Genomic DNA, 17,719 nt, shown 5'->3' on the forward strand with positions numbered 1-17,719 from the left:
CCTCTGCGGCCTCCAAGACCCTCGGAGCACTTAGCATCCTATGGCGATTGGTAGGAAGTCAGGACCTGCTGGGAATTTGGGTGGGAAGAGCCCCCAGAGCCTTGGCTGATGTTCTCGGATGGGTGCAGGGCTCCCACGCTGCCTCTGACAGCAGCAGCCGCTTTGGCCTGACTTGAGACGAAACCATGGGAGTTACGGGGCCAAGAGAAATTGAAGAGCATTAAAGCCTCACTGTTGCAATAATAAAACTGAGTTTATCAAAATCTCAAGCTCTGCCCAGCTGATACCTGCCAGGAGCACAACCTCAGCCTGGGATAAGCCCTGCTCCCAGATGGGAGGGTTTGATGTGCATGGGCAAAGCACCAAGAGGAGAAGCAGCAGAAACAGAAGCGGAAGAAGAAGCAGAAGAAGCAGAAGAGAAAGAAGAGAAAGAAGAAAAAGAAGAAAAAGAAGAAGAAAAGGAAGAAAAAGAAGAAAAGGAAGAAAAGGAAGAAAAGGAAGAAAAGGAAGAAGGCAAGGTGCAATAATTTTACACGAGGCAAACACGAATGATCTGCAGACCATAAATCTCAGTCCAGGCAGGTCAAGGATGATTGATGGCCGGGAGGATTTTCTCCCCTTGCCACCCCTTCCACTCTGGATGAGTCAAGTGAAGGAGTGACACGGCTGAGCGAGGCGGAGGCTCAGCAGCCACCCCAGGGTCACCCCGTGGTGATGTCCGTGCGCTGGACTGTGAAGGACAAGTGCCCTGGAAATATCACAGCCATCACTTGTCTGGACAAGCAGCTTGCAGAGAAAATGCCACTGGGGAACGGGTCAGGTGCAGAGCAGGAGAGCACAGCAAAAGGACAAGGGGGAGCAGGGGAGGAGAAGGGATTAAAAAGCAGATAGATGAGCAGCTGAGGGGATGGAGGAGCACAGGAGGAAACAGAGCCAGGAAGGACTGAGGGAGACACGCAAAGCACAGAGAGAAATTGAGGAACACGAAGCCACTTGAGGAAATTCAGCAGCTGTACAGCACGAGGAGAGAGAGAAGCAGAGTTCAGCAATCACGGCCAGGCTGCTTTTTGCCTGGCTTTGCTCCTCCCCACTCTCATTCGGGATGAGCCCAGACACAAGCTGTGCCACAACTATCCTTAGGGATGCCCAAATGTTTCCTGATGATCACACAGCTGCTTGTGCAGAATGAACCTGGAGGAAAACACCTTAACCGTGAGTGGAGAGAGGAGAAACACTGAATAAAGGACAAGGAGGAAGCAACCACAACCTGGCTGGAAGTGGCAGCAAGCCACAGATAGCTAGCATGAAAATCAGCCCTACTATTAAAAGAAATAACCAACCCAAACCAAGTGAAAACCAAACCCTGGGGAGTTTTAAGCACTTGCCAATCACGGCAGCTCTGGAGGTCCTTCAGAGGCAGGTGAGCACCTTGCTGTGGCCCTGGCACCTCCTCAGTGCTCCCCAGGAGCTCTGCCTGCCCCACCAGGACCCGCTCCTGGGAGATGCCTCTCCCACACCTACATGTGGGCTCTGCAAATCCCTTTGCCCCAGGGAGTGGGGAGAGCAGAGCCATCAACCAGTGACCTTTTCCAAGGACATCTGATTCTGGACATGGTGAAGGGCTCTTTCGTCCCACACCCGGGAGCAGCGAGGCCCAGCAGGGCCTGTTGTGTCAGTGCTGCGAGGGTGGAGCTGGGCACGGCGAGGCAAAAACGCTCTTTTGTTTCCTGCTGACCGGGAGAACTGACTTTAGCTGTAATTGCACAGTTTAAGGCCAAAGTGAGAAGCTCCTGCCATGTTCCCACGTGGTCCCCACCTCACCCCACAGACCTCTGCTGCTTCACAGATTTTCCCCCAACCCCACTTCACACTGGGACAGGCTCAGGGTTTGTAACAACAGGGGAGATTTTTTATCTCCTGGCTCTCATTCCAGAAGGCGTTCCTTCTGCCCTGCTGATGGAGATGGTGTAAGTCAGCTGCAGTGAGCTGTGAATAACTGAGCTCCAGAGCAGTCATGGCTCTGTACTCAGCAGCATCCATCTGTGAAGGCTGCAAGGAGCTGCTGAATAACTGAGCTCCAAAACTCAACCGCACCAAGGCTGAGCTGCCTCCAAAGAACTCCCCTGTCACGGGCCCCTGTCACTGCCATTCTCTCAGGAAAAATGCTGTTGAGAGCTGCAGGAATGCAGTGCTCCTCTGGGAGCATCCCACTGGAGCCACAGGGAACCTCCAAAGCCCAGCTTGGTCTTCAGGTGCCACACGGACAAAGAGAATCATAGAATCCTGGAATGGTTTGGGTTGGAAAGGACCTTCAAGTTTATCCAGGTATCCACGGGCAGGGACACTTTCCACTATCCCAGGTTGCTCCAAGTCCCATCCAGCCTGGCCTTGGACACTTCCAGGGATCCAGGGGCAGCCACAGCTGCTCTGGGCACCCTGTGCCAGGGCCTCAGCACCCTCACAGGGAAGAGTTCCTTCCCCATATCCCATCTAACCCTGCCCTCTGGCAGTGGGAAGCCATTCCCTCTTCTCCTATCATGAGAATTGTTGATGAACAACCTTCCCTACTGAGAGAATCCCTGATTGCCTGTTAAAGGATGCAATATTAAGGACCCCTCGTTTGCCTCCTCACAGGAAACACCTGGAGAGCAGTGCTGAGGAGATGATTGGAGGGATGGCTTTTGCAGGCATCCCAGATCCTCGTGATTGCCCTGGGATTGATGTCCTGCAGAGTCCCAGCAAGCATCCACCAGGACCCAGCTTACTGAGGGTTAGCTGCAAGAAACCTGTCACACATTTATCTCAGCAGAAAAAACAGTGTTGGTCCTGAATTGTTACAAAAATTTCACGAAGAGAGAAGACAACTGGACTCCTCCTACACTGCACTTCTCAAAGCTGGAGCCTGGACCAAGAGCTCGGGGCCAGCCCTCCAGAACGAGCTCTGGGGACACCACCCCTCTGTGAGCCCACACATTTGTCACATTTGTCAGTGATGGCTCACCAGCAAAAATCCCTGAGCTTTCTCTGCAAGAAACATCCTGCGCTTCCCATCAGTATCCCTCTGCACAATTCCTCGCTCTCTGGCCTTTTGTCTCCTCAGTGCTCCAGGAACTCCAGCAATTCTTGGGCTTGTCTTGCTGGGATGTGCAACAGGGAAGTGGAGGCAGGGAGGACTGTGGAGCCTGAGAAGAGATTTGGGAATTTCAGACTGGCACAGCATGGGATATTTCCTTTCCTAGGCATTTCTGCAAGTACCCCTGACGGTGCCGAGTGGATGATGAAACTATTTGATGATACCCACAGAGAATTCACCAGACCATCCTGCTGATCTGTCAGGATTTCTGGGGAGAAACTGTTCAGGGCTTCATAGCAAAGAGCAGGAAACAGGCAGGTATTCATCCAAAAGTTGAACCCCAAGAATGGCAGATAATTGCCAAGTGACACTCACAGCAGGGCTGGCACTGGCACACGTGGCACCAACAAAGCTCTGGGCTCTGAGAACAAACACCCCAGTATCTTCCCCTGGGCTTCTCCCAAATCCTCAGGCCTCCCCTGTGAAATGATTAGTGCTCAACAAGCCCCAGAGGGAAACAGGCTGCTTTCCTCTCCTCTTCAAGGTGGTGGTTCTGCTGTTTTATTGAGAATGAGCCTCGTGGTCTGGACTCGGCTGCGCAATGAAACACTCACAGGAGGGTGGGGAGAGGACGTGGGGTGGGAGGCAGAAGATGAGCGTGAACAACATCCCAGTTTTCAGCCACAGAAATGGGAAAATCGGCCCTCCCAGCATCTGCAGAAGCCTGGGAAGGGTCTGGTACCCTCCGTTTAAAAACCCCTTCCAGTGGGGCCGCTTCTGGCAGCCACCAGCTCAGCAGAGGCGTCAGAGCTTGCAAACGGCCCTCGGTTGACCAGGACAAAAGGAGACTGGTGCTCAGCTGGAACTCCGGTTTTGGCCGGAAAGCGGCAGGGGCTGGGGCTGGGGAGGGCTGTGCCTTCCTCAGGAGCCATCTGCTCCCGGCTCCCCGTGCCGACAGCCCGGGCTGTGCCCCCGCCGTCAGGCGAAACCTCCGAGCCCCGGCAGCGCCATTTCCGTCCGGGATTTGCACAGGGACGGATCCTTCCCTCTGCTCCCTGCCCGCCTGCCTCGGGACGGGGGCTGGGAGCCGGCAGCGGCTCCAGGGGCCCTGCGGCAGCTCGGGAATGGAGGCGGACGAGGGCTCCGAGCCCCGCAGGCGATCGGGGGGAGACAGAGAGCTGCACGGGATCGTCCCGTCCCAAATCCGCTCACGGACGCTTCAGGAGCATCCTCGGCTCCCCAGACCTTCTCCTGCCCCGCTGCCACTGCTGTGGCACCGCCCCTTAACCTGCAGGAGCCCCTCTCCCGACACGGACGCTCAGGATGTAAATTAAACGGGAATTCGTGGGATCTGGGGGTTTTACGTGCTGAAAGGGAGCGGGGGTTTTCCAACAGGCCGCGAATGGTGGCAGGTGAGGATTTTGGAGGCAGAGCAGATGCTGGGAGGCGGGGGGAGATCTGCCCATCTCCAAGCACCGGCAAGGCTGATCCCGGGATGTCTTGGACAGGCTGCCAAGGCTCACCTGGGAGAAGGGAAGGAGGATCCCCCCTCCCTGCCCCACCCCTGCGCCAGGGGGCTGCAGACGGAGCAGCAGAAGGAAACCACAGCTCCTGCCCGGACGGAGCAGTCCAAGCGCGGCACGGACACGGGCACGGACCCTGCTGGAGCTCCCCTGGGAGCGCTGCAGATGGAGAGCCCGTCCCAAATTCTGCCCGTCCAACAGCTTCACTAGCACAGAGCCACAAAAGGACTCCGGGACACCGGGATGGGGGAGAAGTCACTCAAGCTGAGAGGGGAAAAAGGCTCACGGCAGGGGAAAACGTGAACTGAGGAGAGGCGGGGTTAGGATACAGCCCACGGTGCGAGGTGCCATGGCTGAAGTACATCCTGCTGGCCTGGGCACAGGGAAAGTCACTCCCTGCTCAGCCAAGCTGGGGACAGGCTGCTGGTGGCGACCTGGCTGTGTGGAAAGCTTCCAAAGGGGCCAAAGGTTTCCAGCTCTTAGGGAATGCAGCACAAGACGTGGTGGACCCGAAGAACCCTCTGGGGCCCATCCCACACAGCACCTTTTCATGTTAAGGGCAAGTGCACCCACAGCCTAAAGGCCTTCAATCTGGTTTATTAACTCACTGCAGCAAAGGGGGATTTCATCCCTGCTCCTGGAATGCTTATTCCCTTCATTTTATTACACTAAGCAAAATAAAGAGAAAGCTGCCTTTTTTTTTTTTTTTTTTTTTTTTTTTTTTTTTTTTTTTTTTCCCAGCCAGCATTAATGAGGTATTCTGCATACAGCTGAACATCACCATGAAACCCAGAAAGATCTTCCAGGTTTTAAATTTGGCATCCTGTTGTGCCTGCAAAGGAAGGAAGTGATTTATCCCTCAAGCCGGTATTTGGGTGATTTGTAGGCATTTACTCTTTGCTGGGTTAGGGATACTTGAGTTTTTGTTGCCATTCTATAGCTACTCCAAACATTTTAAGAGGGCACAAAATAAACTGCCTAAAAATAACTGCCACAGAATTATTAGCTGGAAGTTGAAGCAGGAGCCAGCTGCCTGAAAGCAAAGCCTGTGTGGGGGCTTTTGTGGGCTCAGAGGTACCCCTGCAATCTGTTGTTCCTCTTTCAAGCATTTCAGCATTTCATGAGGCACCTACAACAGCCAACGCATCCCCAAAGAAAAGATAATTTAACACCATTCCAACCCATACAAGGTTCCACGTGCCAGCTCCTGTAAGATGCAGAATATGGGATTAAAATGAAAATGCAAAGTAAAGGTTTGCATTGTGTAGCCCAGTGCAGGGCAGTCCTGCCTAGCTGGGTCACAAGGGGTTGACTTTTTGCCATAAAGCATTGCTGTTAAATAATATCAACTACTAAATACACTGAAATAGGCTGCTCCAAGCAATTGGATGAGGGTCTTTGTCTCCTTGCCTCAGTTTCCCACCTTCTTAGCAGAAGTTAGGGTATGGCCTTGTTATCCATCAGAGGCTGCCAAGCACATTTCCAGGAACAGGACTTCTCTTACATAGCCCTAGACTTGATTCTGCAGAGGACAGAATGACAAATACTTTTATTTACCCACCAAAATTCACTCACTAGCTAAAATAAAATAAAAACCAGCTGAGAAGAGAGGAAGATTAGAAAGGAAATCAAAAGCCAGGCACGCTGAAATCCAACTGCTGGCTGACTGCACATCAGGGGAGGGAAAAATACGCCACGAGCTGTTAGTTATGCAGATAATTATATCCTTGATGAATAGTGGGGTCTTTTGGAAAATAGTTCATTCTTGATTGAATTAATGGAGGAAAACCACAGGTTTCAGACAGGCACTGGCAATGTCTGTACAGCCCTGGCTTCGCCCACCCCGAGTTCAAATCATCTCTGGCCGTGGCCACCATCAGATCCCTGCTCACAAGAGCAGGATGGAAGAGAGGAGGGATCTCCACTGGATTTTGTGCAGGGGCTGAAAGGAACCAGCCTAACGTCCCCCCTGCCTTCCCAGGGAGGATGCTGGTGTCCAACACTGCCATCCCAACACCTTAACCAAACGCTGGAGCAGGGTGCAGAGCTGTTTTTAAAACACCAACAAAGCACTGGCTGCCACAGATGTCGGCTGGGTCCCAAAGCCGGGCTGGTCCTGTTGCACAAAGCCAGGGAGAAATGAGCGGCTGCCACACTCCAGCTCTCAGGAGTGCGCTAAAGGCAAATGTACTCTCCTTCCACCCGCGGGATTATTTTTTCCTTCGGCTATTTCAGTTGATTGAGGCTAAAATAAGAACAGGGAAAAGCAACACCGAGGTTAAAAGCGCCTGGCATTGGTTTGGAGACAACACACTGCGATCCTGCTGGTTCAGATTCCAGCGTGTGTTAAACACAGATTTTCTGCTGCATGGGACGAGCAAACATTTTATTGAATTACCTTCAAGATAAAAAAAAATCACTGCCTGGGCACTCTTAACAGGTTTCCCATGAAGAAGCACATAATGAGTAAATATAAAAATCTGTTAGGGAGAAGACCAAAATAACCTCACTGTCACGTTGGTGCACCCATCACAGCTTGCACACAACAGCAGCTTCACTAAATACTTTCAACACAGAGTTTCCCAGACTAAAATTTGCGGCTGAGCCACGTGAGTAGCCCGGGAATCACCAGAATCATTTATTTTCCTTTCCAACAGAGACTTCTTGATGTGGTTTTCCTCCCTTCCAGCTGAAGAGCACACTGACATTTTGCACCTCTCTGCAGCTCACCCACACAGCTCTGCTGCTTTCCCAGCTAACGTCACCTAAAGGATACAGGGGAACCCAGGGGGATGTCTCTTGGCTGAAACCATGGGGTTTTCACCCAGGCTGCCACCTGCCTCCCCACTGGGGTGCTTCTCTGAGGGGTCAGGATGTGTTTCCAGATCCCCAAAAGCTCATGTCGTAGAAGCACAGAGACAAGGGACTGAAACCATGGAGCAGCTTCATTAGTGGATTTGATGATTAAAAGCAGCCAGCTCTGTAGGCAGCGTAACAGCAGACAGGGACCAAGATTCCCTGCTAATCACCCACCCACAGCAGGAACTGACCTGGCAAACCCCAGCCACGGCTATATTTTAGAGGAAAAGGCATTTAGCTATCTGAGTGAGCTGAAACGCTGCATTTCCCCTCTAATGGGCTTTTAATGCTCCTCTCGCTCTGACCCAGTGGTGTTTTCGGTCCTGGCTCAGTGCAGGGACTGTGCTGAGAAAGGGCTCTGACCACAACCATGCTTTTGGGGCCCAAACCTGCCCTGAACCTCCCCCAAAAAGTTACAGAGCCAGACTTTGCATCCAGTCAGGGAGGCAGAACAAACTTGCCGGAGCAGAGCAGAGCAGAGCAACTCTGGATTCCCACCCACGGCTTGCCAAGACCTCCCTCAACTCTGCCATCACCCCCACGTCGATTTCCAGCCCCGGGGGAACGTGAAAGATGCCAAGCCCATCTTTGGCCATTATGAGGTCTCTCATTTCATTCCACCCAGGTCATGGCATTTGTATTTTCATTAATCGCAGCCTCCCGGGTCAGCACAAACGGGAGGTTACAGCGCCGGTGCTTCACGGCTCTTCAACTCAGCACGGTTGCAGAGTTAATAAATGAAATCCTATTCCTCAGAGCCAAGAGGCTTCCTGAGCAGATCATAGAACCTTCAGCCAGCCCACAAAATCCATGTGCCGCTGCCTTCTGCAGCAAAACAACTGGCACGTATGGGAGCAGTACAAGAAATTACAGCGTGGAGGCAATTTTGTTGTCCCTATCCATGTGCTTTTCTTTTGATGCATGGGAAGTTTTGAGTCCTCTCTGTGCCAGGGATGCTCTGAAAGGGAGGAGGAATGTTTTACTTTATTGTCAGGGATTTCTAACAGGGCACTCTGTAAATATGGAGGAGAATTATCTCAGCGAGGCAGCAGCCCTAAACTCGACTTTAAAGGGAGCTTTAGCTTTTTATAAAGGAGGCACTCAAACTGAGTGTGCTTTGGGCTGGGAGAAGACACAAAACACTTTAATTCCTGTTTTCCAGGAGAGGTCATAAACAGTGCCCAGAAGTTTTGTTTTTAAGAAAGCATCATTTTCTGTAGACTATGCAAACACAGTGCTCTACAGCATAGAGAGAAGATGCACGGAATCGAGAAGATATTAACGTTTCACTGACATCATTTGCAAATTGCCTCTTACCTCTCACAGTAACAGACCCAAAAGAAATCCAAGCAGCCCAGCGCTCCCCTTAAACACCAAAATACAGCAGAGAGCTGTGTGTGGTGCCAATCATCACTGCCCCAGTAACAGCAAGAGCACAGCTCATCCCCTCCTCCCTGAGCAGCCTCTGCAGGAAGCTGCAGCCAAAACCCAGCAAAAGCCTCATTTTTTCCTAATGGATGTGGTTACCTTGGGGTACAGCTGGATCCCTGGCCTGCTGAATGAGGCAGGGCTTTTTAGGATGGCTGATTCCCTGACCACCACTGCTTTTTAAAGACTGCAGCCAGTGGTGAAGTTACTTAAAGCTTCAGCTTCAAGATAAAGTTTTTTCTTTCAGATCTTTCCCTTTTTTAAAAAAAACCCTCGCTTTAAAACACCTGCATCAGTGCAAACCACCATGATTTCTGGGCACTCAAGTTGCCACCTGCAATTTCAGTGCAGCCTTGACTGTGTACATGGCTGTGTAAAAGCAGAAAGGCGTAAAAAGGGTGGGTCTTTTCATTAAATGTGCTCCAAATTGGAAAAAAAAAAATAAAAAATCCCAGGAGGAGAACGTAGTGAAAAATACATCCACAGCACCAAGATCAGCTGCCATCAGGCACCTGGTGCACACAAGAGGCAGCATCCTGCTGCTTCTGAGCTCACTGGAGATGGAAAGGAGCAGCCTGGAGTACTTTTTTAAAAGTTACAGCTCCCCAGCCAAGAGACGGGAGAGTCAGGAAAAGGAGACAGGGGCTGGGAAAGCGGAGCACAGAGAAATCCTAGCTAGCAGGAGTTAGTGCTCCTTCCACAGGGTTCTGCAGCCAGGAACGTGCAGCCTTTTCCCTGCAACCCGGCAGGGGAATGCGCTTCCTCCAAGGGCACGGGCTGCTCCTGCCCAGCTGAGGAGTAGTAAATAGTTAATTACATGGAACAGATAAGCACGTTATGTGCAGCACGGCTCAATGCATTATTCACTAGGGCTTGGGGGAGAAAACCAACACAGGGGAAGGGAGGGGGAGGAGAAATTTGTGCTGCCTCAAGGAGCACTCTGATTTTGTGGAAGATCAGCGTTAGGATGAGGGGATGCAGTTTCCCTTTGGAGTACGTTAAATAAACGCACTTTCACACAGCACCAGCGTCCCTCAGAGCTTTTGCTGTGGCTACACAGGCGACAAGCACGGCACAGATCTCTACCTGTTGCGGTGAAACGCCAGGAGCAGCAAAGAAACCGAGGCACGCTGCACCCCATGGAAACAACCGCACAAAGCTAGCATTTCCAACCCCATCGCCGGTAAAAACCCCAGGACGTCCAACCTCAGCTCTCTGAGGGGGCACTTCTGGCTGCCTCCTCTTCCCGGCGGCTCAGGAATGGGAAGACAGACCCCAAAGGCAGTAACTGAACATTCGGAACAGAAGGCCCGGACGGAAGGCAGCACTCGCCTCGGTCCATCGCACCTAGCAAGCGGGGAACCGCCACAAAGCCGACTGCGTCCCACAGCATCACCGCCCCACCGCTCCTGAGGCCGGGCGCGGCGTTTCACCGCGTCCCACCGCCCTGGACTCGCTCCCCTCTTTGCTTCCCTCCCGCCGCGTCGCCGGCGAGGCCGGGCCGGAGCCCCGCGGGGCTGCATGGCGAGCGGAGCCCCGGGGAGCCCGGCCCGGCCCCCGCCTGCCGAAAGCGGCGGCCGCACTTACCCAGGACGAAGCAGAGGAAGCGCCGCGGGAGCAGGGCCATGGCCCCGCGGCAGGAGCGGCTCCGCTCCCGGGCCGGGCGGGCTCCGCGCCCGCGGCGCTGCCGGAGGGGCGGCCCCGGCCCCAGCCCCGCCCGGCCCCGGCCCCGCTCCCCGCGGCGGAGGGGAAGCGCTGCCGCGGGGCGGTGCGATGGAGCCCGGGCTCGCCTCTCCGCCCGCTGCCCCTCGCAGCCGCGGCAAAGCGAGCCAACGGCTCCGAAGGAAAGCGCGCAGCAGTCCTGCCTCCTCGGGCGCTTTCCTTAACCCCCTTCCGCCTCCACCGAGGAGATTTCTCCCTAGCTAAAAAATCCCGCCTTCCCCCTTTCCAGTGCTGAAGGCGCACATGGAACGCGATTTTAAGGAGGAATTTTTTGTGGTGTCCTCTTTTTCATCCGCTCGAGAGTAACATCGTTCCCGAGCTCCTACAGCTCCACCTGCAGCTCGCTCCCGAGCAGCAGAGCCTGCCTGGGCTCCACGGGTGCTCCGGAGCAGGAGAGCGCAGGACTCTGCCCCACAAACCGCTCCTCTCACGCTTCAAGTCAGCCCTCCGTCTCAAGGGGAGAAGATGAGTAAAAAAGGGAATGTGAAGGAACACCGGAGTTTGGGAACTCGAGTCTTTCACATCGTGCACACTTCTCTCCCAAGAGGAAGAGAGAAGCTCGCAGGCCAGTTCTTCCTGGACAATTATCATCTATCTGCCTAATTACAGAGCCAAGATCTGGAAACAGAAACAGCAACAGTTGCTGGTAATGACGTGGAAGAACAAAGCCTGACGGAGCAGGAGACACCAGAGCTGCGGCCTCACCTGCAGCACCGGGACTGAGGGCACAGCACAAAGCCGCGGCTCTGCCAGCGGCTCTGCCATGGGAGAGGGAGCAGAAAAGGCCTGGAAACAGCACAGCATTGGCCCAGCTTCTTTTTAAAATGAATTTTAACCTTTATTGACAGTAAACGAGGCTGCTCTTTCCAGCAGGATCTAGAACAAAGTACAACAAAAAGACTGAGTCAGTACAGGTGAGCTTTGAGCAGAATCACCTTCTCTTAATGTGTTACATACCCGTTCCTTACTATGGAAGACAGGGATTCCTTTTCTCCCCATTATTTACTAATGACTTGGCCATTTCACACCTCCCTCATGATGAAAATACAAATTATTATAAGTCATCATCACTCATGGAAAAGAACAGGGGAAAAAAATACTGCAATAGGAACAATTAGGACTGCAGAGCCCACGCACCACTGCAAAACCAAATAATCACTGCACAAGGAAAGCACCACACATTTCGAGGCTGTGAAAATCTGACGGAAAATGCTTCCAAGCCTAAGATTTTAATTTTGGGGGGGATGAGTTTCTGTCCATATCTGCAGTCCTGTGAAAGTCAGACAGGAGATTAATAGAAAGACTTTTCCTTTTGGCAGGAAGCCTGGTAGCAGCACTGCCAGAAGGTACCTAAAGCAAGCAGAGCAGCAGGCTGAGGAGGAGAGCAAAACAAGGAGGGATGGACACATCCCTGGAGATCTGACTCTGCCAGGTTTGCAGCCCAGAGCTGGCCCCCAGGCACCAGAGAGACATCATCCGCGTTTTGATGCAGAACTGAGGCGGTGCCGGGATTTCCTCCTGTGAGGCTGAGCACGGCCTGGCCGGCAGGCGTCAGCTTTGTACCGCCCGTGTGTGACAGTGCCCTGCACAGAGCTCGGCAGAGCAGCAGCCCGGCATCAACCACCGCCACACCGAGGTTTCTACAATCCCACCTGCTGAGCAGCTCCCAGCCCTCACCAACCACTGCTGCAGGGAATCACCCTGGCACCTCCTGCAGGGCTTTAGGCTGAATTAATCTGTCAGGCTGCAGAGCTACACCAAGACACTGGGGTACAATCACCTGGAATATTCACCTTTTTCAGGGCTACTCCTGCTGAGCACAGCACACCGATCTCCTCAGAATGGCAGAGGTCTTCTCCTCAATGGAACTGATGGATAAGCCACTCAGGACACCTTTGTTGATTCTCCTCACCTCCTGCACAGCCTCCACAATTTCCTGTCTGCGGGAATTAAAGAAGTAACTGTTAACATCACATTTAGCAATTAGTTACCCGTGGATGCCGGCGCCATTACAAATCAGGGTGGAAAAGAAACCCAAATATCTCACTTGCTAAAACCTGGATGCCTTTCTTGAAGCCTCTTTATTAACTTGGTAAAGCTGCTCAAGTTCAGGGCATAAGGAGAAACAAAGATACCAGACTGGCCAACAGAGGAACAAGTGGATGTCTTCTGCAGGGAATTTTCCCCAGGATCCTGGAGTTGCACCAAAATAAGAAAAAAATGCACGGGTTAAGCATCAGGTACAGGTAATACAACACTTCTTTCCTACTAATAAATGTAAAATCCTAGACCCACAGACCCAATGGTTTGGATTGGAAGGCACCTTAAAGCTCATCTTATTCCTGCTAATTTACATTAGAACCAATTACCATTTCCCAAAGGACCAGCAGGTTTAAAGGGAAGTCCCCAAAGACAGCAAATCTGTGTGGTTCATGAGAGCAACACCAGCAGTTACTGATTTTCCCTTTACTCTCTGCAAGGACCAAGCTGAGCCAATGCAAAACCCTCTGTACACAGAGGTTTCTTAGATTCATGCTAGAAAATCCAAGAGTTTCTTTCCCAACCATTACCCCCTGAAATCTTTCCTGTATAAAACCACATGACATTTGTGGTTTTATACAGGATATAAAAAATATAGGTGTCACAAGATGAAAAGTTTAGTGCAAATGGATAAATTCCAAACTGTCCTAGGATTAAGGAAAAAAAAAAAACAAAACAGCCAGAGTGTCATAGTTTGATGCAGGGGCAGAAGAATGGCGCTTTCACTCTTCTGCCATGGGCCAGAAATTTATTACCAACGTGTAACATTTTTTCCTATCCTAATTTTCAATCTATTCAATGTTATGAGATAAGAAGATATATGGCTCCTAGTCTGCCACACAAAGGAGTATTAGTAATAATTACTTACCTTCTGATTATCTCCAAGCAAAGAATGTGCCAACCCTGAGTAGGTGATTTCAGAGGAGGACACTTGGTAGTAAATGTGGAGTATGAAAGAAGCCTTGAATAGGCAAGAAATTCCTTCTACAAAGTAAGAACAGACCTACCTCAGGCACTGAGGGTTTTGGGCCACCAACATGAGCAGAAGAATGTTCATTCCCACTCTTCACTGTCTTCACTTCTAACAATAAATGTAAGAAAGCAAAGAGTTACCAGCTGTTCTTGAGCTGGCGTCATCTCTGTAGATTTTGGAAAGCCTTGAGAGAAAACCTTGGAAGAAAACTAAGGGAAAGAGAATCTTCTAACAGAAAATGAGTGTCCCGAGAAGCACAGCAGTTCAGTTTGAGGAACATCTTTTCCCTGAGTGTCTCCTGAGATTTTAAGAGGCGGAGGAAACACAGTTCTAAAGTAACAGCACCAGTGCTGAAGGCTGGTACAGAGAACCCCCAAGCTCTCTGCCTGCCTTCAACACCCATCACTGTGACTCAAGGCTCCAAACACAAACCATTTGTATCTCACTCTCAAGAGTCCAGCGTGGGAAGGAAGCACAAAAAAGGAGGAGGAGGAGAAAAAAAAATGGAACATTTCCATCTATGTGGCTGGCTGGGCATTTACTAATTTGAGTTCAAGCACTGTAGGTGAAGTTTTCAAGGAAAAACACGATGGATGAAAACAGCTGAGTACAAGGACTCACTGCTAGTGAATGAGAAAATCAATCTGAAAACCCAGCTGGCATTTTTTCCAAGTTTACTTACTTATGCTTGGGGAAGGAACAGAGCACTCCAGTACTAAACGCTATTATTTTGTTTACCAGCTTAAAGCACATGACTTTACCTCTTGAGTCAATCGAGTCTTGCTTTCCTTGCTGCTTTTTCGTTTCTTTGCACTTTACTGAAAGATCTCCCACTGACAAGTCTTCCTTAGCATCAAACCAATACTCACTCCCTTCCTCATTTTTCACACAGCCTTGGCAGTTAAAAATAAATTCAAGTTGGGATAAAATTCAAGCGTTAAAATTCAAACCACGGTACATAAACGAGTATCAAATTTCTCTGCTGAAGAGGGTTTCAGCTACTCACATCTCTTGGTACTACATATCGAAGAGGTGACATTACCAGCTGGGAATTCTAATTTAAGTAGAAAATTTTAAGATGTAAGTAATTATGTAGAGCTATTATTACGTATCAATGGATTTTGATAGCTGATATATAAACATTCCATCACAGAAAGGGCAGCTGTGTTACCACATACACGTTTTACACAGGGTTTCTTTCCTCCCCTGAAAGCTTAGCTGACAAGTCAAGGGTTGTTTTTACTGGGAGCAGATCACTCACCACGCTCCAGAGCCTGATCTTTGGGCTGCTCTTCCCATGTCTCCGGGGAGGCAGAGTCACCCGGCGGATCCCCATCAGTCTGCAACTCGTCCTACAAACATGCGTTAGTTTTACCACGGCACTCCCACCTGATCACAAGTTATTTTTCAGAGTATCAGCCCAGGAAGAGGGTGGATTTAAAAAAGTTAGTCTGCTGATCGTCCTCAAGAACCCCCAAGTTATTTTATTTTGAAAGGGCAATTAAAATTTGCGAACATATGAGCTGCGTTTGCAGTTGGTGGCAGAGGATCCCGGGCTGAGAGCCCTGAACACATCTGCAGGTACCTAAAAGGAGAAAATACTTCTCAACACTGCCATCTCCAAAAACCCAGGAGAGAAGAATTCCCTACCATATTGACAGAAATCCCTTTTTCTTGCAGTTTGGGTTCTTCAGAGTCAGCTCTCCCTCCACCTGAAAGATCACTAAAACACATCCGGGAATTTCATACAACATACAGGACAACAATTTTAAGTTCTACAGTAATTGAAATATTTCCAGAAGTTCAGAGTAAAATAAACATACTTAAGAAATCTTGGCTTTTTTGGTTGTATCTCACTGGTTTTCTGTGTGATGTTCAGATGTATTCCTTACAACTTGAAATACCTGTGCAACTTTTACTAGTGATTTACAAAACAAAATAATTGCCTTTACTCTTTCTTGATTAACTTCACTCATGCTTGAAAGGAAATTTCAAACAGTCTCTAGCACTTCACCCAATTCAGTAAAAACTTACTGCCAAATTTGTTTCCAACTCCACTTACAGAAAGTCACTGGACAGGGTTCCTGAACATGTTCTATCATGTACCCGCCTGAAATGTGAAGTTGTTTTTCCATCATTTTTCATATCTGAATGGCAATATTAGCAAAACAGCTTCATATAATCTCTTAATATTATCTATAAGCTGATTATGATCTCTGCTGACAGCAAAGTCTTTTTGGGTTTTTGTGGTGTGGGATTTTTTGTTGCTTGGTTTTTAAGACAGATGCCATTGTAACTGGAGACAAAGATTTTTAGTAGTGAAAGCAGGGAGCCAGGAAAATGACCTGTGAATTGGAAACTTTTACTACAAAGATAGCAAAGATACTCCCTAGTTTGCATACTAGAACACTCAAGAGGAAAAATGCTCTTAAAATAAAATCATTGTACCCACAGGGCAATATTAACCTTTCAGCTAAACAGCCTGAAACAACAAGATGCATCCTGAAGTAAAGAAACTACAGGTTTAACATTTTATCAACTCATTCCTCATTTAATTCAGTAAGTACAACAACAAATGAAAACTACTTACTCAGAGTAAAGACTCCTTCCAAAAAACTGTCAAAAAAAAAAAAAAAGAGAAAGACCTATCTATAATTATCTTAGTTATTAAAAAAATTACATTACGAACACATAAAACAGTTAAGAAATTACCTTGGAGGGGACGTAAAAGGAAGAGATTGGGGAAAGCTTCAGCTCAACTGACAGTGGTGGAAGTTCATTTAAAGGTATGCCCATGTTTATTTTCTTTTTCATGTAGCTGTAATTATTGTCCAGCTCATCCAAAACCAACGTGAGAGATGAATGTAACTCAGGCTTTTTCTCACATCTATTAAAACATGGGTAAGAAAGCAACATCAACTTAAGACATTTCATTGATTTTACAGCTTCTGGAAATGCCCAAAGATTTTACAGGGTTTAAAGATTCCTCTACATTATACCAGAACATGAACTAACAACTCTATTGTGCATCACTTGGTTTTTATTCCTGGAAGAAAAAAACCCAAGATTTTTGTACTGTGAATGCCACCAAAAAAAAATATTAAGGCTGGAAATAAGACCTGGGGGTCTGCTGGACAACACCACTAAATTATAAGCACTCCTAGAAGCTATGGACAGAATCTACCAGTACAGTAGATTTAACAGTTTTTGCCTGACAACACTTTACTTTCAAGGACATTAAAGCACTTGCCTCCCAAAATGGGTGTTTTCCTGCAAAGCCAGCTCATAAACCTTGAAGCAGTGCTGGTAGCACAGGTCGTAGTGGGCAGCCAGGAGCTGCAGCTCTGCTTCAGCCGCTCTCTGCAGGACGTTCTGACAGCAGCCTGACACAGAATTCTTCCAAGTATTCTTGTTGGGATAGGCTGGCCTTTAAAATAATAATATCATCAATAATAGAGTATTTATTCCAGGGCTTCAAGATATTGTTCACATTCCTGGTGTTTTATTTTGAAGCAAGGAGCTTGCCAGAAGCTCATTCTGATAAAAGGCAAATCCTATTTATCCCACAATGATGATTTACAGCAGCATTACAGTCAGTTTTATCAGAGAGGTGGGAACTGCACCAGCACCACCACAATTTCTATCCAAAAAGTGAAGTCTTAAGAACAAAAAGAAACTTGCAACGCTGTGGATCCACAAATGCACTTATTTTGTTTCCACAGCCATGGGATAGTTCGGCTTGGGAAGGATCTCTGGAGATCTGCAGCTGCAGAACAAGGCTGCTTTGATCTCTGTTCAACTTCAGGAAGTCTTCAGCTCACTCTTCTCACCTGCCCAGGTCCCTGCAGCAGAAACTGCTGCCCAGCAAGCTTTTAATGCCACCAGTTTTGCCAAGCCAGAGACAACCTTTCAATAACTAAGAAACCTTGAATTCCAAAACCAAGAACAGCTCCTGACCCACCTGCTGGTGCCTGTCTTCCAGTCACAGATGCACAGATGATCTTTTGATTCCTGCTTTTCAAAAAAAAAAAAAAAAAAAAAAAAAAGAAGTCAAAGGTTACAGCTTAACATCCATGCAGACAAGTTAAAATTAAGAAGTTC

At 49.2% G+C, this 17,719-nt stretch overlaps 1 protein-coding gene across 1 annotated transcript in view; it reads right to left on the reverse strand.

Moving 5' to 3' along the window:
- The window catches only part of LOC120755132 (RNA-binding protein 44), a 29,010-nt gene that overhangs the window by 8,971 nt on the left and 2,320 nt on the right, over nucleotides 1–17,719 (reverse strand). Inside the window, exons 3-16 of the mRNA XM_040069751.2 lie at nucleotides 17,580–17,632; nucleotides 16,869–17,045; nucleotides 16,331–16,505; nucleotides 16,209–16,234; nucleotides 15,681–15,728; nucleotides 15,269–15,341; nucleotides 14,880–14,970; nucleotides 14,625–14,672; nucleotides 14,380–14,511; nucleotides 13,653–13,726; nucleotides 12,653–12,798; nucleotides 12,411–12,545; nucleotides 11,706–11,763; nucleotides 10,471–10,567 (exon numbers count right to left, since the gene is read on the reverse strand). Of these exons, the coding sequence (XP_039925685.2) occupies nucleotides 10,471–10,567; nucleotides 11,706–11,763; nucleotides 12,411–12,545; nucleotides 12,653–12,798; nucleotides 13,653–13,726; nucleotides 14,380–14,511; nucleotides 14,625–14,672; nucleotides 14,880–14,970; nucleotides 15,269–15,341; nucleotides 15,681–15,728; nucleotides 16,209–16,234; nucleotides 16,331–16,505; nucleotides 16,869–17,045; nucleotides 17,580–17,632 (1,333 nt within the window). The remainder of the gene's footprint in view (nucleotides 1–10,470; nucleotides 10,568–11,705; nucleotides 11,764–12,410; nucleotides 12,546–12,652; nucleotides 12,799–13,652; nucleotides 13,727–14,379; nucleotides 14,512–14,624; nucleotides 14,673–14,879; nucleotides 14,971–15,268; nucleotides 15,342–15,680; nucleotides 15,729–16,208; nucleotides 16,235–16,330; nucleotides 16,506–16,868; nucleotides 17,046–17,579; nucleotides 17,633–17,719) is intronic.

Source organism: Hirundo rustica, chromosome 7 (assembly GCF_015227805.2).
Source record: "Hirundo rustica isolate bHirRus1 chromosome 7, bHirRus1.pri.v3, whole genome shotgun sequence".
Lineage (NCBI taxonomy): Eukaryota > Metazoa > Chordata > Aves > Passeriformes > Hirundinidae > Hirundo > Hirundo rustica.